This window comes from Thermobia domestica, chromosome 5 (assembly GCF_964235325.1).
Source record: "Thermobia domestica chromosome 5, izTheDome1.hap1.1, whole genome shotgun sequence".
In the NCBI taxonomy this organism is placed as follows: domain Eukaryota; kingdom Metazoa; phylum Arthropoda; class Insecta; order Zygentoma; family Lepismatidae; genus Thermobia; species Thermobia domestica.
In genome coordinates, this window is record NC_137458.1 from 248973963 (window position 1) to 248996085 (window position 22123).

Below are 22123 nucleotides of genomic sequence, written 5' to 3' on the forward strand. Positions count from 1 at the left end.
TACTTTTTCACAACGAATTTTCAATATATATCGCACACCCGGTGGAAGAGTGTTACAACTCAAAAAATGGAAATTTTGAGTTATCATGGCTCAAAACAAAATAGAGAGAGAAAAGCGAGCTCTACCTGGTGGTATTTTCGCAGAAAGGAACTAAACAAATTAACCTCTAGATGGCAGAATTACCAGTATTCCAGGGAAGCAATTTTGATAGAATAACAGACTTTAAGCCATGTTCCTACAAATGTGTAATTTTGGCTTACAACAGTCTTCCACAGGGTGTGCAATATACAAATTTAAAATTACTTAAATTATTTTTATTAATAAAAATTAAAATTATACAGGGTGTCTCACATAAAACCTGTACGCCTGACTCACGAGATTGAAGTAACACTTTAATAGCAACAATGAACTAACTAACAATGAATGCATAGTTAATAGTAACGTTATACAGTTACCTGTTTATAAGAGATGCTGGAAGTGGTGGCCATGAACATCCAGGCATTGCTGACCGAATACGCGACAAAACGTACCACCGACAAAACGTACCACTTACCCTGAGGGATGCTTGTGAAGGGTTTTCTAAAAACACTTTAAATAGTGACAAGCGACAAAACGTACCACTTGCCTGGAGGGCTACTTGCGAAAAATCTTCCAATCAGCCATCAAATAATGACAGGCGACAAAACGTACCACTTGATAGGACAGCATATATCGTGATCATATATCGGCCAAAATAAGGTTAAAAGTTGAACAGATTGGTGGTGAGAAAAGTACCGATGCAAGACCAAGACTACGACTAAGGCTAAGACTAAGACCATGCCTGCAAGATTCTCGCAACACCAAGACCATACCTGCAAGATTCTCGCCAGACCAGCAAGAATCTTGCATATGCAATATTTGAATATTTGCTGATTTCCATCACATTTTATCCAGGCTTTGGACCAGGGACGGATAGGTATTATTAGAGGGGCGCGGGCGCTTTCTCCCACAAGGGCTACCAGCATCTCGATGTCACAAATCAAGTTGCACAGCTTTCTTTCTACCAATAGCAAGTCAATAGTATTAACAATTGACAATTAAAACCTGATATTCTTTCATCAATGTATTATTCTGAATTGTTCAAAATAATATACGAAGTTCAAGTAGAACGTATACTATATTACAAAATTAGCAGATGCTTTAGTGTACTAGTTTTTGATGCTACTGTATCTATCACTTTTGCATTCGAAATATTTTTTAATAAATCTTTTTCAATAGACATCAACATAAATGTTTTCAAACGTTCCTGAGACATGGTACTCGTTAGCCTATTTTTAATGTATTTCAGTTTATTTCAGTTTTGAAAAATTTATTTTACATGTTACCTGAGTTACGGGCAAAGTCAACAAAAATTAGTATGCTGGAAACCTGGATAAGTATTACTGCAAAATTAAAAAGCAGCACATTGGACAATTTTGCAACACTTTTGTATTCGCTTTCCTTGTAAACAAATGTATTTTCTCCTAATTCTGAATCACTTGCATCATCAGGACAGTCATTTTTCTCGGTTGTGCTCGTCATCAAGACTGATTTTCAAGGACATCCACGTCCTTCAAAAGTCCAAGAGAATACATTTATAGTATCCTTGGAAACTGCTTAACTGAAGTTTTTCAGAAAATATGTAAGTTTATCGAAAGGCACGTCTGGAAGTTCTGTTACTTGGTTGAAGTGTCTAGGGTCCAAATAATCCATAAAGTGCATTGCTTCTTGAATTTTGAAGAAATACTCGAAACTACCATGTTCAATATTGTGTTGAATGCTTCGATGCAGTACCTGGTCATTGGATAGAAGCATCTTCATATTCACAGGAAAATCTTTGTCCATCTTTGAAGGCGAATTATCGACAGGTCAATAGAAGAAAAAGAAATCACGTTCTAAGTCTTCAAATTTGTTATTGGCCCATTCTGCAAAGCTTAATGCTGCATTCTTAACGGATTCAAAATCATTTCTCTACTCTTTCACTTGGAACAGAGTAGTCTGCACTATCCGATAGGACTACACTAGCAGCACCCTCTATTTGGAGATAGGTTGACAGAGAGGTCGTCACTTGAAATATCTTAAGGAACATTTGTGTTGTCCGAGTTGTTTTGAACTTGAGAAGATCTTTTATATATCCTTTCGCTTTACATCTAGCTTTTGGTTTGATATTTTCTGTAGAAGCAATTTTCTTAATTATTATGGTGAACTCTATATACGAAGCACTTTCTGGGTTCGAAAAATGACCAAACTTTTTCTGAAAAACAGTGTGTTTTCTACCATCTTGCTTTCGCAATAACTGTAAGACGTCTTTGTTAACATTTGATCTTCCAAATGTCCATTCGCTGATAAGACTCACGCATAAATATCGCACAGTCATTCAGCAGAACAATGACACAGAATCAATGCAATTTTTTGTCAGATCACATATGGCATGATTGAGTATATGAGCGTAACACCACACGTGTAACTGAGTTTCTTAGTGGTTAAGCGGTTAGCGTATGCGCCTTTGTCGTGGAAGACCTAGGTTCGATTCCTGGCGGGAGCTCATGTGCTTCGGATTTCCCGTAAATCAGTATGTCCCGTCTCATATAGCTTCGTTGCTAAAAGGGCCGTTAAACTCAAAATCAAATGAATCACACGTGTAACTGATCATAGGTGAATTGAAAAGATCCGAATATTGTCCTTGCATGTCACTTGAGCCATCGGTTGAATTTCCAATACACTTCTTAATATCAAGGTTCAACTTCTGCAGAATTCCCAGCAGTAAACCGCAAGGACACTGGCCTGTGGTAGATATGCATTTTACAATGACAACAATACTTTGTTTAACAACTATTTTAACAACAAACCGTAAAACAACAGAGCATTGGCCTGAAACTACTATATCTTGAATAGTGTCTAATAGAACAGAAAATATTGAAGCTTGAGAGACTTCTTTCGAAATATTCTCTCCGATAAGTGTGCTGATACCATTCAAAACATAATTCACTGTGTTTAGTAAAAGTTATGCGACCACTATCCTGCTTACTTCCTCGTATATGACTCTTCTCGGTGACCTTATCTAAATTACTTTTAAGCGGAAGATCAAATTTGCTTAAGAAAGGAATAATATCCCAAAAGTTTCCATGATCTATAGCTGTGTCTTTCTGTGGTTTTCAAAAATAGGCTGCTACATTTCCTGTGTAAATGAGCCCTCTTTTACCAATGAGTTTCTGCACTTTGACAACTCGATACATTACCTGTCTCTTCTTCTCAACCTTATACTGCCGTTGTTTTACCTGTTTATGAGGAAGTAGTTTCTTAACATTATGTTCTCTTTTGTTAGATATGTAAGCACCCACATTGGTATAATGTATTTTGGAAGACTCGTGTTCTCTTACACGCTGATAAACGTGTTTAATGTTACGATTGTCACGTACAGAACCTTTAAGAGAGGTTTGTTCGATCTGGAGAATAATCTATGAACACGCTGCAAAAAATGCTTGAAGTGGTACGTTTTGTCGCGGATTAAATATCCGAAATGTTTTAATTAGTCCAAGACAGGTTGTAATTTATATAAGTGGTACGTTTTGTCGTGGAATAAATATCAGAAATGCTTTAATTAATCCATGACAGGTTGTCATTTATGACAGGTCGTCAAAAGTGGTACGTTTTGTCGCGAAAATTCAAGTGGTACGTTTTGTCGCTGGTACGTTTTGTCGGGACTGCTGACCTTGTTTGATGACGTTACCTGCAACACGCTGTAATTCTGCAGGTGTGGTGTTAATTTCTCTAGTAATGTTCCGTTTAAAATCGTCTATTGTGTGAGAATTGTCAGCATACAATTTGCTTTCAGTCTTTATGTAAAATTCCACAATATCAATTCACGGTTCTAATGCAAACTGCTCCATTTCTGTTACAAATGTTCTTTATCACCACAAGCACTGATTCAACACATAACACATGACGACAACTCAACTTCCCGATAAAATGCAGTGTAGCCAACCTTCGAGATAGTGTCATCCCACAAGCAATTTAACTAAACCCTGTTCGGCCTAAGCTCTAAACTGCGATAAACGAAGCAACGTGAACCTAATTCTCGCTGATTTGCTGTTGGCCTACCGACGCTTGTACTCCTTCGCAAAATAGTTCATATGATTTGATTATAACTTCACTTTGAAGCTCCATATAAAACGACTACATTATTATAAATGACAAAAATATAATACGGATTATCTAATAATACTGCAGTCGAGTGTGGATTATGAAACAATACAAATAAAAACTAAGCATGCTCAGTAATTATGGCGCCAATTCAACTGGGAAGGTGTGTTCTGCTTTTAAGTCTGAAAGATGGCTGACATGAATCCCGGTTCAGCGAGTGTTGTGGTGAACATCAACAACGTAAACCTTTACTCACTAAGCAACAATTGTTTACCAGCGAAATTCAAATATATATTTTTAAATCTTTCGAATTTTTTTCTTTCTTTTCTGCTGCTGCTGTAAGTATCTGGGCAATACGAGACAGTATTGTAAAATGCACGTGTATAATTTGCTCCTCCTCGTGGAGAGTGGGAGTGATACATCATTAGCCAATTGTATTTGTGACAAGCGGAAGGATACAAATATTTTGTTTATCGGAGTTTAGAGCTTACGCTGAACAGGGAATAGAGACGATTAACCGGTACGTGAGGCATACCGGTTTTATGTGCAACACACTGGTATATCAAAAAATAATAATTTTCACTAAATAACGGATATTTTAAATAGATTTAAAGAAAAACTCACAGAAAATCCCATCATTAAAATTCCACTCCATTTCAACGGATAAAAATAATTTCCTATACAGATCAAGGAGCTGAAAACAAAGATGGCACAGATATACAATATATTCAAGACGGTTAAATTCTATATTTCAATTTATTATCAGAAGATTCTTCACAAATTTTCAGTTGTTAGAAATTCATGTGATTATAGAAATGTTATACACAATGACAATAATAGGCATATTATAATTTAAAAGGAAATCATTAGATTAATTTATGAGTAAATATTAATTCACTGAAGAGTTATAAATATTAGAATTGTGCAAAACTACGTAGTTATATAATTTTTTTTATACCTGGTACAGTACAGATTTGTGTTAATGCTATTTAATTAATTTGCAAATAAACATAAAATTAAAAAAAAAACTCCCAAGTATATCTAACATAAATATCTTCTAAAAACTTTTTTTTTTTAATTTTAGGACAACCAGGAAGTCCAGGATCACCAGGCCAACCCGGAAGCCCAGGTAAGTTTAACAATATCACACTCTTAGAAATAAATATCAAGTTTTAAAAGTAACAAAAGTGAGCAGGGCTCATACTGGTACGTAAAATAACTGATTTAAACAAATTAAATAGATAAGGAGTAGTACAAAATGCGAGAGGAAAGCTTTATTAACAACTTATGTTAATGAATCGGCAGCCTATTGCCCGGAATTATATCTGCGATATGTTGCTCCAAACGAAAACACCCCATCATTAAATTACCTGTCCCCATTCGGTAAGCGGGATCAAAATCGGATGATTTTCATCGATCACGTACGATATACACTACCCGTAGGACTGCTTTTTTTATTTAAAAAAAAATGGTTGACGAAAAATCCAGTGTTACTGGATTTTACAATCACACAGTGGAAGTACGCCTAACACCCTCTACTCCACATGATAACTCCAGAGTGGTCAGCGGTGGCTCAGTGGTAGAGTGTTCATCTCTGGTGTGTGGGGTCCCTGGATCGATCCCAGCTCGCGCCAAGTGGGTATTGTGGGGTGACAAACACCGTTACGTGGATTTCCTCGGGGTTCCCCCGTTTCCTCCCACTCTCTTCGTTCTACCATTTTCATTCATTTCTCGTCATCGTCGTCTCCTTTAGCCTAGCCGGAAAAGGTGTGGGACGTAAAACTCAAAGATTTCATTTGATAATTTGAAGAAGTGAATTTTTGAATTCTCGTTTTGCAATAGACAACTAAGGCGTTCGTTAATGGAGTTATTCCATTAACATTTTCATGAGTAACGGTGCCTGTCCATTTAAAATGTATAGCATTCCTTGGCTGGTATGCAACCTGCACAGTAGCTAAGAAATGTTGGTTGCTTATGATAAAGGGTATGGAATCGTGTGATAGCTGTCTTTTAGCAGTGTTTATTAATAAACAATGTGATCGTAATTCCAAAAGAAGAAGCATACTGTAAATTTTAAGGAGTTAATTTATAACTATTCTATCAGGCCTTGTTTCCATTTTGTACTAATACACAATAACACACTGAGCAAGGCTATGTGATAATATGTAAAAAAAAAAAAAAAAAAAGTATCACGTAACAGTTTTAACACAATAACTGTGTCTTCATCAGACTTCCACTCCTTCTGGCTGCTTGGGAGTTGGTCATCACTTATATACTTTCCGTAGATGAAGACACAGTTATTGTGTTGAAACTGTTACGTGATAGTGCTTTTTTTTGTTTTTTTTATTTTTTTATTTTTTTTTACATATTATCACATAGCCTTGCTCAGTGTGTTATTGTGTATGAGTTAATTTAGTTGATTTGATTTGAGTTTAGCATCCCTTTCAGCAGCGAGGCTATATGAGACGTGAATCTATAGCTTAACGTGGGATCCAAACCACATGAGCTCCCGCCGAGAATCAAACCCAAGACTCCGCGGCAAAGGCAAGAGCTAATTTAGTAAGTAATGTAATACAGAGACCTAATTTATATTGTTATCATGCGAAGATTAATTAATTTCTATTCCTTGATTTCATAAATTAGAGTTTACGTTCCTCTTTACCACCAAAGGTGTATGAGGTGGAATCTACTAATTAATGTGAGATCCACTGGCGCAAATCCCAGGGGGTGAGGGAGACATGTCCCCTCCAATCTTGGAACTAGGGGGACTTTCCCCCAATCAGTAGCGTACGCTGGAATTTATTTCAGGGGGGATCCAAACTCAATGTGACGGTATTTTATATTAAAATTCCTAAAATTGCCCCTAAAATTAAGCTAAATTTATACAAAAGTCGAAATTTCGGGAGGGTTCCGGACCCCCAGGACCCACCCCCAACGTACGTCCCTGCCCCCAATAATCCGATTTGAAATGTGCTTTTTGGAAAAAAAAAATGTGATGATTTGTGTCCATTTACCACAAAGGAAAATGAGATGAAATTGATGTCCCCCAGAATAAGCCTCAAAATCTACCCGACTCCCAATGTTGAAGACAACTCCGCTCCCCTGATCCTCCACAGGATTATTTTTTAAGTTCACAAATATTTTGAGCATCACTTAACAAAAAAAAAGTGCCCCCCCCCCCATTTTTGAAGACAGATTGGCGCCGCTGGTGAGATCCAAACCACTACTGAAACGTTCGTATTCAATACAAGCACTCCACCCGAAACCAGACTCGAAACTATGATTAATAGTAAAATTGTTTGGTTGAGGCAGACTTAGCTCATACGATAAAACTTCAATATTATTTGTGCCTATCAAACACACTCTGATAGGCAGTAAGAAAGGTCACGTACTGTGAGCTTCAATTTCTTCCACTAGATGTCAATCCAGTAATGACAACTAGAAACAGTATAAAATCCCTTCTCGAGAGACAGAAATTTCCATTCTGTTTCTGAATTTCCTACGCTATACTAATTACAAAAGTTTCAAAACTTATAAAATATGAAAAAGGAAACTGTAAAAAAAGAAAACTACTATATATCACGCTTTTCCTACTCTATACGAGCAAATTATCCATAAATTCCAATCTGTTACATTTGCCAAACAATTAAAACAGGTCAATTATGTTGTCAAAATTTAGTATTTTATTACGCTTTTCTGCTGTAACCGTCTGCTGGACATAACGAAACTAGACAAACTTAATTTTCCAGTTATACCGTGTGAAACGTTTTGGGAGTTAACTGTCTGTATAAATCACTTCCATTACACAATAACATGTATTTTCCAGGTTTTTCTTTTTTAACATTAGCACTTACTTTATGTTCATCTTGCCCATAGAGAATTTTGTTGGCGTGTATGGAGTAATTATATGAAAAATCTCAAATACGATGCCAATTTCTACGAAAATTTCCTTCATTCCTATTCAACGACGCCAACTTTACAAAATTTATGTGGATGCATATCAATGGCGGGCCGTGTTATGTTTTCAGGTCTTGTGATATCTTGTGATTGATTTTCTTTTAGTTAAAATCTTCTATGAACACTGTCATAAAGGATTGAGCTGTGATAAAGTTAAATATACCGGTACTATAAGGATAATTTGGGTCTGTCCTTGCTCAGTCGGTAACACTGCTGACTTAAACGCAAGAGAAACGGGTTCAAACCCGGATCCAAACTAAAAGTCTTGTGGGTGCTGGAGCCCCGGAGCACCCACATAGTCGGCGCGTATGTTCCTATTTGAGAAATTAATGTTCAAAAATCCCACTAAATGGTATATTTCCCATGTTGGTATTATTATGTCAATGACTGAAAGGTGTTTGATGCCGTCTAACAGCAAAATGTTTAACTTCTACCACCTTTGTTTCAACAGTGAAAAGAAAAGTGGAATATGCATATCTATTGTTAAAATTGCCGTTACCCGTAAAGAATGTAAAGAAATAACTTCATTAAAGGACTCGGCCGAAATAATCTTCCTCCATGTTGACTCTGAAATTATTACTTAAATAATTAATATTTTTCTGACCAAAGTATGTACTTCTTTATTAAAATTAAAATAACTCGTAACAGTTCCCATAACGTAACGTTGTTGGTCAGAAAAATATTAATTATTTACGAAATAATCTCCCTAGGTATTTATAACAAAAAGTTAAAAACAATTTAGAAATTCGTTTGCATTCAAGTTACCGTTTGGAGTTACAGACGAACGTAGGTCACTGCAATAATGCCAACCCGTGGGGAAGATCCCATGCTGTGGGATTTTTGACAATGATTTCTTGAAAAGGGGTAAAAAGAATGTTCGTAAAAGTTGGTAGAATTTATGGGATTTTTCATATACAAAATATATGGCTCAGGTAAGCAGATCATGTAGCCAGAATGGAACAAAGTAGGAACGGTTTCAAAGTTTTTACTGGAAATCCAATCGGGAAACGATCATTAGGAAGACATAGGCGCATAATGGGAGGATAATATTCAGATGGATCTCGCAGAAATAGGAATACAAAGTAGAAACTGGATTCAGTTGGCTAAGGATAGAAGTAAATAGAGAGCTTTTGTGAACGTGGCATTGAACCTCCGGGTTCCATAGGCCATAAAGTTAGTTGGTCAAATATCTTGGCACTTCTGAGTATAGTTTCAAGATGCCGAAAGTCAATTTCTCTAGTAGCATGAAGTTGCGTGGCTTTTAAATATTTTTGTCATTTTAGGGCATAAATGCATGCATATTTTTAAAATTTTAAGTAGGGTCTAATAGAAATCCGAGTTCTAAAATGTGCTAATTGTTGGTTCTGGTTTAAAATATTACCCATTGTAGAGTAGAATAGGAGAAGATTGGATAGTATTAGAGTAGAGTAGTATAGTTTAGTATTAGGTAGTAGTAAAGTGCACTGGCGTCTCTGGCATGTAAAATTTTTTTTGGAGGGGGATATCAAAGAAATTGATTTAAATGGTACTTCCTAGTCCAACCTGTTTATTATCTTCGATTCCATTTTTACCCTTCTGCTTACCTTCACGGATCCCCTGATGTATATCAAGAACTCTGTTATAATCGTTTCACAGCCTGAATATTATATTCCAAATAAAAAATTATTATTTATATGTTATTCTATCGTTAGTAAATAATTAAATTAGAATATAATATTGAATATTTTGTACTTCAAAATATTGGGGGGACGTGTCCCCCTTATCCCCCCGCCAGAGACACCCGTGGTAAAGTGATGCACTATGTATAAGGAGGATAGTATTAGGGTACAATAGAGTATCTTATGGTGGTAGTAAAGTACCACAGTGTATGGTAGAATAGTGTAAAGTAGGATAGTAAAAGAGTGTTCTAGAGTAGATTATCAGTAGGATAGAGTAGCATAGATTGGTACAATAGTGTAGAGTAGATTGATGTATTAGAGTATTACGATAGCATAGACCAGAGTAGAGTAGGCATAGTGGTAAAGTAGTACTTAGATTAGGTTTGGTCCATATTTGTTACACGTGAATACATCCTGAACACAAATTAGTTTTTTTCTATATTTCTCTTTATCAGGTAATATACGTATTTCACCTATAGAATTTCTATCGAGCAATACTACCTGAATATAGGCCTACTAATTTAAATATTCATACTTTGTTTTCATAATTATAATACTTTTTCTAATGAAATTACAGGAAGTCCAGGTAGTCCAGGAAGCCCAGGAAGCCCAGGTAGGTAAAATAATAATAGTTTGGTATTAAGTTAATTAATTATTTAAACCTTTAAATTTGTCTACAGTTCTTATATAATATACGCGTATATTCCTCCACGTATATAAAATATTCCTCATGCAAGAAATACTGCACTAATAGCTTAGATCTAGTATTAAAATATATTAAAACTATTATTAATCATATCATTGTTTATTCAGTGTCCAGCAAATGCAAATATCAACCCTAATATATTGGCTTTTATTAAATAAATAGAATATTTTCTTCCTCTACCCTCTCCCTGATCCAACCATTCGCTAAATGTGCAGAAATTATAGATTATTTTCAATCTTTCTTTGAATCCTGCTTCTTGTTTTATGTGCCTGAGCTACAAACTTTTACGTGAAATATGTAATTTTCTAAAAATTGAACCAGTACCAACGGCTTCCCTTGAAAAATGGCTGGTTAAAGAATGTATCTTGACAGTTAAAAGTCAAGTCTCTATCGGTATACTGTGATGGCTAGCTTCATTCTTCATATTACAGCAGGGATGAAAATAAGCAACAAAATTTTACCAACCCAAGAAAATAGCTACTAGCCCACATCTCACAATAGACATCATTTACATACCTTCGATATGATATTAAATACTCACCCTGGGCGAGTGGGCGAGTGGTTATTTGCACTCCTGTATTACACATAAGGTTAAAAAGAGGAAAAAGCATACATTTTTCAATTTTGTTCCTGGGTGGCCATTTGGCCATCACTGATTTAAATATTTTGATATGTTTATTATTATTTACTAGAATAATTTTATGCAACTCATTTTAGGAGGACCAGGTGGGCCAGGTGGACCTGGTGGCCCAACAGGACCAGGTGGACCGGGAGGACCAGCAGGGCCAGGCGGTCCCGGAGGACCAGGATACCCAGGCGGTCCTGGAGGACCAGGTGAGCAACAACTAATATCTATTGTAAAACTAATAGAACTTAAAAGAATATAAAAAATATTCTCTTTCAAGAAGTGTTAGCTTTAGAGTTTAGTGTTAATAATCATAACATTAGTTTTCAATACTTCCTTTTCCCTATTGACAATATGTTCATAAACTAAGAATAGGAACTTGCTTATCATAACATATACAACATTGCGAAGTAATTTTTCATGGAAATTCTGGTGAAGAGCTGAAGAACACCTGAGTCATAGATTTTTTCTCAAAATTATTTTAAATAGACTATCTGCAATAAATAGTCAACTTGTTCATAAGGTTTCAAAAATTCGCATTTTGGTATGGATTTTGTATTAGTATCTATAATCTTGTCACTACTAAATTTAAACGGTGATAATAAAGGTTCTTTACATTAATGATATAACATCACCAAGGGTATTGTTAGTGTGTACTGTTAAGTAGAAATACTAAGAATATTTTAAGTCTAAAATATTACGCTCGATCCAACGAAACTTAGGCACATGCATCATTGTGATTACTAAGTTACGTTTACATAGTAATAAATCATATCTGAAAATATACTTTCTACTAATTTTATTATACTTACCAACAACTTTTTCATGGCTGGGACACCTGCAACCATGCATATGATAATTTAGTATGGAGAACGGAAAATGATCAAATAAACACGTGGAATAATAGTTGCGTGGAAAGGAGTGAGGTCACCAGAAACCTGTTACAGGCATCCAAGACTCAGAGTCTCTTAAAATATTTTTAAAATTGTATAAAATCGTCGTACGAAAGGACATCCTTTCCAGTTATACTATAGTAATACTTATTACCTCGTGTAAATTTGTTTATGTATATTGCACTGCTGGAAAATAGGGCACTAGTTATCTCACAAAAAATAGGCGAATGCTGAGATTAATTCAATTTACTTGAGGTCTATCTTTTTAAATAACAAATCTTTCGTGGTGGCCTACATATTATTTTTTGTATTGGTAAAGTTAACCGTTTAATTGGAACGAGCGAGGTATTGTATAAGTAATTAGCATACGTATATTAGTATATATTATACGTTTAAATACTTCTCATATTTTAGAGTTAAGAATAATACACAATTCCTATGGTATGTGTCAACACACGTTAGCTAACCACAAACACGACAAATTCTCAATTCGAAAGACATTGGGAAAGCCAATCTTCGAATATCAAAACAGACTGGTGACAACAAATTTGTTCGAATTATCTATTTTATACATTAACTAGTAATATAATATGATTTCATTAGGACAACCAGGAGGTCCAGGATCAGGAGGACAACCAGGCTCACCAGGTGAGACATGTAAAATATTTTTTCGAGTCAATCTTAAAATCCCACTTCAATATTTTTTTAACAAATCACTGTTTTCTTCCCTTATTATAATGTGCTTGTTCAAGATCATAGATTTTTCCTCTTTCGATGGAAGAAAATTCTACAATTACGACTAACTTAAGCAACTTAAATTTTAAATTCTTACTGAATCTACGATTCTTGTTTTTGTTTTTGTTTTTGTCAATTGGATGAATGCCTCTGCAAGGATTACATTTTTGACGATTACACAAGACTGTCCTACAAAATGTTTAGTTTTATTTTCTCAGTGACAGATAAGTAAAAGTATTTTCTTAATTTTAGTTAAAAGTAACTAAGAAAGTACAATTAAATAAATATTTGCAGAATGTGATTTGAATTTTTATAGTGGAAAATTTTAAATAAAAGTATGTTATTAATAATTTCATATGGTATTTAACCTGAAAGAATCTGATGAAGAAAGAGCCTATCCGGTTTGTCATAAGGACCAGACTGTGTCACGTAATCAGTTCAAAAGACACGTTGCGTTCTAAATCGAGTCTGGAAATTCCAAATCCAAATGTGAGATATTTCAAGCACGTAACCTCCGCGTGGGGCCCCCTGGGTAATTCGCAGAAGATGCATATACATTATTATTGATTTTATTGAAACAACTTGATTTGGACACTGCTCTATGTATATTTACCTTCGTTTTTAACCTCTTCATTATGGCTTTGCAATAAGTTTTCAAGTTGACATCTCCTTATTACAACTTTTGAGATATATGGACGAATTCATCTTTCTCATTGATTTTCTACTGATTTTAATGTTCATGTTTCGAAATTTTTTTAATGTTCCATCAATTTTGGGACAATTTCGTTTTGAAATATAGAATCTACAAGGTCTCTTTTATATTTAAGTTGAATTTCAGCGATCTCCCTTCTTTGGTTTTCGAGATAAATGGAGGAATTGTTTCTCATTGATTTTCCATTGACATTAATGTTAATGTTTCGTACTTTTTGACCATGTTCGATCTATTTTATGATAATTTGCTTTTAGAATATAGAATTTACATAGTCTCTTCTACATTTGAGCTGAATTTCAGCCATCTCTCCCAAAGTCTGTTCACATCATTGCAACCGGATAGGTTCTTTTGTCATGTTAATACAAAAAAATTAAGAATAAACAGGTAAAAGTAAACACTATATAATTTGGAATAATGCACTTAGAAATGAAAATTAGTAAATGAATAGATGCATGTGTTGACATATTCGTGTGTAATTTGAAACAGGACAACCAGGAAGTCCAGGAACACCAGGATCGCCAGGACAGCCAGGTAATTTAATTCATACTCTTGATAAGACTCAAAGAAGATTTTTTTTGTCCTGTAACTCGGAAAGTATTAGGGTCTAATGTTAATAGTCATTCGTCGTTAGTAAATTTAATGTAATGAAGTCGGACATTCATGAAGATAAACTACTTTTGTGAAAATTTTTGTTAATTACTTATTTACTGTTTTTGAATAGTTCAATCGAAACCAGAAATGTTCTATCGTTTTTGTAATAGTGATAATTTCAACTTGTAATTATATATAATAAATTAAAACTATTTTTCATCGTAACTTACGTAGAATGTAATTACAGATACAGATATGAAAATAAGGATGCTGTATTTTCTTTTATTTAACTTCATATTTAATTATAAGACAAAAGTTGCTCACAGTGAAACATGATAAGTAGAAATTTACCTTCTTCGTATGCTTAACATGGTCTCTGTTTGAGAAAGTTCAATTCTGATACTCTTAGTTTACTTGGAACTGAAAAGCTCACTTAGTTTTAGCCTTATGCAAATTCCGCTTTGAACAAGTTTAAAGTTTATTATGAAGTATCAACAATTTGTTAGAGATGTAAAAAATACAATGACTATCCAGTATTATAAGGACCGATTATGGCAAAATTACCAAATTGTGATCATTGCAAAGATGAAAAAATGTATTTATATACTTTCCAAAATCAAAAATTACTACATCCGTTCCTTAGTTTACTTCTCTACATAACTAGAGATTACAATAACTTAGGAATATATCCTCATCTTTAGTTCGTCCTCAGACCATACTTGTAGACAATATCGTGTTGATGAGTTTTCTGTTATCTTCCCACACTATTTTGATTCCACCATTTCTTCAACCGTTATCTTCATTTAACTTTAGGGTTTAAGCAATGGTTAGTCACTGACGTTTGTGGTCCTCAGTTAATAAACATGGGACTCAACGGACACAAACCTTCCGATAACAACCTGTGAATCATTTTTGCACCGTACTATGTCCAACACCAAGATTTTCAGCGATTTCATTCACAGTGATATGCCCATCTCCTCTAATCAGCTCATCAACCCTTACCTTGTTGCGTTCCGTGGAGGCAGTTCGAGGGCACCCGCTGCGAGGCTCATCTTCGATACTCGTGTTTCCATCCTTAAAATGTTTCAACCACCACCACCATCACTGCTAGCACCCATGTATACATCTCCATAGGCACGCTGCAGTCTGGGTGAATTTCGAAAGCAGAATGGTCCTCTTTAACAAGTAATTCAATCACAGCACGCTGTCGAAACGAAACATCGCTGCCCGCCATTTTGAAAATCCTGCCTGTGGTCACGTGCTAGCAACAAACAGCGTCAACATCTGGAAAGAAAGAAAGAAAGATCTTCAGATTGAGATGATATATACTTGGTTTCACTTATAATTAAATATTACGGTTGTGAAAACCAGGGGCGATTTCAGGACAGACTTCTGGGGAGGCGATGGGTTGTAATACTGCTACTTGAATCTACTTTTAAGAGCTCCAAACTCTGGGATGGGTTTTATTTATATATAAAATAAGAATGTTTCCTTTTCTGGGGGACAATCACCCCGATCGTCCCTCCCCTTGGATCCGCCCCTGGTGAAGACGTGTTGCTCACGACTTTCAGTATGCCCTCGTACAAAGTGTTTGATTGGTACATGTAAGTCTTAATCAAGCAAACATTGCAAGTAATCAGAAACCTTGTGGCTTATATCTTCTCGTCGTACAGTTTTGCCATTTTATCGGAAGAGGTCTATAATATCACTTCTTAAATATAGAATAAGTTTCTTTCCTCTTCTTTTTATTTATTTTTCTTCTCTCTTTTCTTTATTGTCACGTTTTTTTCTCCTGTAGTAGGTTAAATCAATAAATGATTTAACCTATCATGATCAATAAATGATTGCTTTAGAGCTAGAAAGACTCTACATACTTTACATACTTGAAGTCTATTTATATATATAAAGGGAATAGTGGTTACTTTATTCTGAATGGTACTTGTCTTAAGTAAGTTAGTTTTAAATTTAATAACAGTCCGAAAGCATTGTTTTATTCTTTTATGTAATGCAAATAAATGTAAGAAGTTTCTTTACCCAGAACATCAGTTTAAATTATATAATCCTATTTTTAATAGGACAACCAGGAAGCCCTGGATCGCCAGGACAACCAGGTACATTGTTTAAACTTAAAAATAGGCTCACAAATGGTTATACATTTGACGCATTTGCTCGAAGTGGTATGGTTGTAACTAACATAATTGTATAACATTCACTAATGAGTTGGCTAACGTGTGGTAATGGCATAAAATTAACATTTATAAAAAGCATTTTATTTTATTTTATTTTATTTTATAACAATAAAGCAGCGTAATATCTAACTCCATTGACCATTTTACTCAATAAAATATAATGGTCAGTCAGAAAATTTCTGAACTAATAATATAAAAAGCTAACTAACTTTAACAATCAGTGTTATCAAATACTTCATGATGCTTTCTAAAGCAGTGTGATTTTTGGTGAACAGTTGAATTCTAAGTAGAAGCATCGAATGCTCAGTATTAAACTGGTAGTTAGTTATCTTAAAATTAATTAATAGCTATCTTAAAATTAGTTAATAAGGAAATTTAGCCCAGAAAGGCAGAAGTGGTGTTGTTGCTAGTTAATACGCTGAATGTATACCAATAGGACTCTAGTTGAGGAATCAGTGCTAATAAGACTGTAATTTGTTAGGGTCCTTCGTGAGTTGTAGCACCAGAATGGTTAATTTAGATTTACTTAGACGCTAAGCATTTATATCAACACTGATATCAAGCACATAAAATATTTATAAACTCCTTTTGTATGGTTATTATCCACTTTTCTATACCCAACGTGGGAGTTATCCTAAACTCAAATTTTAGTTCTTTGTCTTAATTTTCAGTATCAATTAAAAAAAAAAGTCACCTAGGCTGAGTAGATGAAGTATTGAAAAGTTGTCGAATTTTGAAAACAGCTTTTGACTAGTCACTAGCAGTCATAAAGTCCCAATCTGTATGTGTCATGTTGGAACCTATTGACATTCTGCAATCAAGCTCCCTTGGAAGCGTGATTCATTTGGATTTAACTTTCCTTTTCAATATCAAGGCTAAATGAGAAAGCACTTACTGTTTTTAAGTGGGATCAGTACCACTGTTCGAATTTGTATTTGAGACTAGTACTTCTCTCCTCCCCCCGGAGAAGCGAATTCTGTACCGCACAGAATGCAAGTGTGGCGCCCATTTGGTCACAAAGTTTCTAGTGTAAAAGGAGACCTTCAACAGTTGTGTGTTTGACAACTGCACTGGATTTAAACCGGCTTGGTGTGTAGCCTACTTAAATAACAAGTTCGGTTTTCATATCTTAAGAAAAGGAGAAACCAATAATCAATTGTAACACAAATGCGTAATAGTTTCAAATTTTGTGTTGCTGTTATGTCTAAACCGCATGATCTCATGAACTTCCTATCGGGCCCCAAATGCCAAAACTCAAAAACAAAACTTCCCGTTCAAGCATTAGAGATTCAGTCCTGGAATTTGATGCTTGACTCTCAAAAAGAAGCAAGTTACTACATAGTTTCCTTTATATGTTCTCTTGTCAATAATTTCAGAAATGTATAACGCAATTTGAATACGATGTTCTTTAAGTTAGCAACAATTCGTCCAAAAGGTATTTAAATTCGACTACTTGTTTCGAAGTTATGTCAAGAAATATGTAGCGAAGAAGTAAGTATGCATATTTCATGGCTAATATGAAATGAACGGAAATAGCATGTGGTATTAACGAAGTTGTAATTTTGGTAACATGCTTTTGAGTAACTCTTTACAGGGTTAACATATTATTTTCAATTCTCAAAGCTAATGTTAACACTCATTTTGAAATATTACAATATTTTGGTTTCTTAATGTAATTGGGAAAGATGAAGCATGTGCTGTCCTATCTGCTGATAGTAGAATAAGTAATGAAAGAAAACAAGTCTAGGAAAATGTAATTACACAATGACGTATGTGTCCATATTTTATGTTTATTGAAATATGAAAAGTAATTGTATATTCGTGTAAGCTTTATGTCAGGTGTTTTAATTTGTTTTCAATAAAACATAATTATAATGTCATCAGTATACTTTAAGATATCATTGCGCCTCTGAATTCGTTTGCTGAGTCTACTTCAAACATTATCAGAACTTACAAGTAATTCAGTTTTACTTGTTTAAATGTTCCGTCAACTTTATCCATCTAACATTTAAAACTGTTCTTCTTTGTGTGTTATATATGTATTTATCGAATTAAAAAAAAGTAATTATTAATTGTTTATATAGTTTATTAGAAACCGAGATATATCAATATAATATACCCACTCAGTTGATGCTTATACTCATCTAGAGATTAAATGTTGATTACTTATACTAAGCTAACAATTTTCTTTTCTTCTCAAAATAGAATTCTGAGGTGATATGTACCAGAATCCAGGGTGAAATAACTTTCTTACCTGTTAATAAATCTCTTAGATAACCAAATAGAAATTTCATTAATTAGAGAATAGTTTTGGAGTTCCATCATTAAACTAATTTCAGAATTATTTTTAAAACATGCAGAACTATATATCAAAACATTGGGAGAAAATTGAGTACTTTTCTCTTTTTTTATTTATAGGTCAACCAGGTGGACCAGGATCAGGCGGACCAGGTATGATAACTAATCATCACAGAAATATTTAAATTTTAACGTTACATAAAATTTGTATTGTGTTTTTAAAATTCAGTTTTCGAGTTGAGTTCATTTTGAGTTTAACGTCCCTTTCAACAGCAAGGCTATAAGTAGCCTATTACAGAATTTAAATAATACGAATATTTTATTTTCAAAAAAATAGGAATTTTGAATTTAATGTGTCATATTTAAAATAACATTCAAATAATCTACGGTATATATTGAATTTTAATGTTACAAAGAGTGTAAATTAAGGTAAAATTGGGGAGTATTAATGCGTCTGAATCCACAGGACTTAATTTATAATGTAATTAGATATTTCTAAAATTTTAATGATAAACAGAAATTGAACAAAAATTACACTAAATTTAAATTATGATAAAATTAGAAAACATTTTAAATGTTTCATTCATTTTGTAAGTTGTAATTCCCAATATTATCTACATTCTTTTTTAATCTGTCATACGCTTAGATCACAAAACAATAAGATGTAGTAATATTGTTATTTTAATGTCACGCATAACATAATTTGAAATAAAAACAAATTAATTTAATTTCAGTGTTATATAGAATTTAAACTATGGTTAACTTCAATAGAAAGGAAATTAAATGAAATCTTTAAGTTTTACGTCCCATGGTTATACCTTTGAGGCTAAAGGAGACGGTGATGATGAAAAATGAAGGGAATGGTAGAAAGAAGAAAGTAGGAAGAAACGGGAGAACCCCGAGAAAACCCATGCGCATGCTGTTTGGCCACCACAAAGCTCACTTGGCGCAAACTGGGATTGAACGAAAGACCCCATGCCCCATAGGTGATCGCTCTACCTCTGAGCCAATAGAATTTGAAGTACATTTAGAAAAATAAATCCAACTTTATAGTGCCATAGATATTATATAATATAATTTTTAAAAAAGAACATAATCTTGTTCAGAAACACTTGGCAGACGTTGATCTTTAAAATGTCATATTCTCAAACTGTATGTGCGATTATGTTTATACTTTTATAAAGATCTCAAGTGGCCGAAAAAGAGCAGAATTTTTTTAAAAAGATCTTTTTAAGACAAGTCGATACATACGATTTTATTGTGGTATCTCACTTAAAGATAGCATAAAAGACCAAGATTATATATATATATATATATATATATATATATATATATATATATATATATATATATATATAAAAGAAAAAGAAACACTTAAGACGAAAGATTTGTAGAGCTATGATTAAGGTAAAATTATAAATAAATTAAATTTTAATATTTCACATAATTAAGATAAAATCATAGATGTGAATAAAATCTAAACTATTAGGTTGGTGCAAACGAAATTCTTGCTTTGAATTCTTAAGAAACTTATCTCAGCAATACAACAAAGGAATGGACTAAGATCACACGTTTGTCATCACGAACTCAGTATACGTCTAGCAAACAAGCTGGGGACAAGACGCAATATGATGAACAAGCATGTATGAAAGTGTACCATGAGTAACACACAATTGCGTCTAATTTTTCGTTACTAGTACAAACTGTGACAATATGCAGAGCAAGCCTGTAAAAAGATTAACAGTGCATTTGGACTAGAAAGGACGAATTAACCAACCATTTTCCATTGGTTTATCAAATTTCGTTCCGGCGACAAAATATTGCTAAATGAGTTTTTTTGGGTACCAGTCATGTTCAGAGGAGCTCCTTTGTAACGCCGTGAAAGTAGACCCTTGGAAAAGGTGTCCGTGCCATTGCAGAAGAGATAGATATGCACCATAGCACTGTCGTTCGGAGACTCCATGCAATCTTCTTCTTGTTCACCTCAAGCATAGGTTGGTGGGTAACATGGAAATTTTAAAACTTTTCTCTCCCTTGGAAGAGCTGTTTTATACTTTGATAAGGTATCTTCTTCGTAACTGTATCTAGATATTCTATCCTTGGTATTCCTCTTCCTGGTTTTCCTTCTGCCTTTCCCTCTATCTGCACGGTGATCTAATTGGAGTGCCGAATAAGATGGCCAAGCATACTGTTTCTTCTTTTCCTTCTTTTCTTCGTGATCTGTCGTCCTTCATTAGTTCCTTTAATACGTCTTTATTTCTTTTCCTTTGCGGTTTGTGCAATCCGTAAGGTGAAAAACATTTTACTAATGGGTGACACATGAGTTGACACCGGTCGAAAAGAATCGTCGTGTGTAAGTGTGCAGTTCTTTGAGTGTAATGAACCTGGTAAAGTTTCCTGCACCAGATTGCCACTTCACATGAAAAATGACTTTGCTATGTCAATCATAAACGATGAGAACAACGGTTAAATGGTGATCGTCCAGAATAGTTTCCAAGACCCTTAGAAGGTGTTGTTGCTGGTATGGTAGTCTATACTCAGACTGATTTATCAGTTCTTTTTCAAGTGAGGTGAAATCATCGATGCAGATCGTTATAGTCCTAAGCTCCATGAAATCCACCCCAAACTTATCCGCAAGGATCCAGCAATGATCAACAAATATGGTGTCTTCATGTTGCACTACAATTCTTACCCACATGTATCACGAAGGGCGGCACGGACGTACCAGAGCTGTACCATGAAACCCTTCCTCACCCACCGTATTCTCCCGATATCTCTCCCACTGATTACCACCTCTTCCGGTATTTTGATCACTTCTTGGGAGAGAAGACCTTCCCTCGTGATCGGGTGATACAGCGTGCGATTGAAGGCTTCTTCGCATTATAGATTTCAGACTTCTTTCGCCACGGAATGCAGTCACTGGTTAAGCAATAGCAAATGTGACATTGGTTAAGCAATAAGCCATTGGCAATAATTAAAATAGCAGACGACGACAGTTTTAGTTAACATTGTAGCTTTCATTTTTTATCTTTTTGATCTTTGGAAATGGCTCACCATGGGCGGACATTTCATTTGCACCTACCTAATACAATGAAATTAAAATACCTACGAAAATATCCTATGTAGTACGTAAGATATAGCTCGACAATTTTCACGTTAACAAGAATTAAAATAGCATTTACGAATGACTAACACAGCAAATCTACTTTCTTCTTTAAAGAGAAAAATAAACCTAAATGTCATTTCAAACTACTTTTCTTTTCAGGAGGGTCAGGAGGACCCGGTGGTCATCCAGGATATCCAGGTAGGTGTAAGCAAAGTACGAGTTATCATAAGTGTTAGGATAAATGAACAATTACTGTGAGAACTCAGAAGTTATCCTTTCGAGAACTTCTGTTTGTTAGTTACTGTATTGCACTAATACAAAGTGTCCTAGAACAATTGAATTTACGTTAGTTGGCAACACATATGTCCGCTTCATTAAAATAATCGCCGTGTCTCATCTCGTAAAGATAATCCCAATTGTTATTTTATTAAATTTGGTTTTGCTGTTGTTCTGTTGCTTCTGTTTTGAAATAATTTTAGATGGGAATTTTTC

General features: G+C 34.4%; 1 protein-coding gene across 35 annotated transcripts in view; it reads left to right on the forward strand.

The window, feature by feature from the left end:
• The window catches only part of LOC145686531 (uncharacterized), a 316530-nt gene that overhangs the window by 161930 nt on the left and 132477 nt on the right, over positions 1-22123 (forward strand). For 24 of the 35 annotated variants that reach the window (XM_081759929.1, XM_081759938.1, XM_081759945.1 and 21 more), the window contains 8 exons: positions 5246-5290; positions 10354-10389; positions 11200-11316; positions 12604-12648; positions 13934-13978; positions 16114-16149; positions 18646-18678; positions 21791-21829. In XM_081759929.1, the coding sequence (XP_081616055.1) occupies positions 5246-5290; positions 10354-10389; positions 11200-11316; positions 12604-12648; positions 13934-13978; positions 16114-16149; positions 18646-18678; positions 21791-21829 (396 nt within the window). The remainder of the gene's footprint in view (positions 1-5245; positions 5291-10353; positions 10390-11199; positions 11317-12603; positions 12649-13933; positions 13979-16113; positions 16150-18645; positions 18679-21790; positions 21830-22123) is intronic. The other 11 variants (XM_081759962.1, XM_081759940.1, XM_081759939.1 and 8 more) reach the window with 11 other exon arrangements.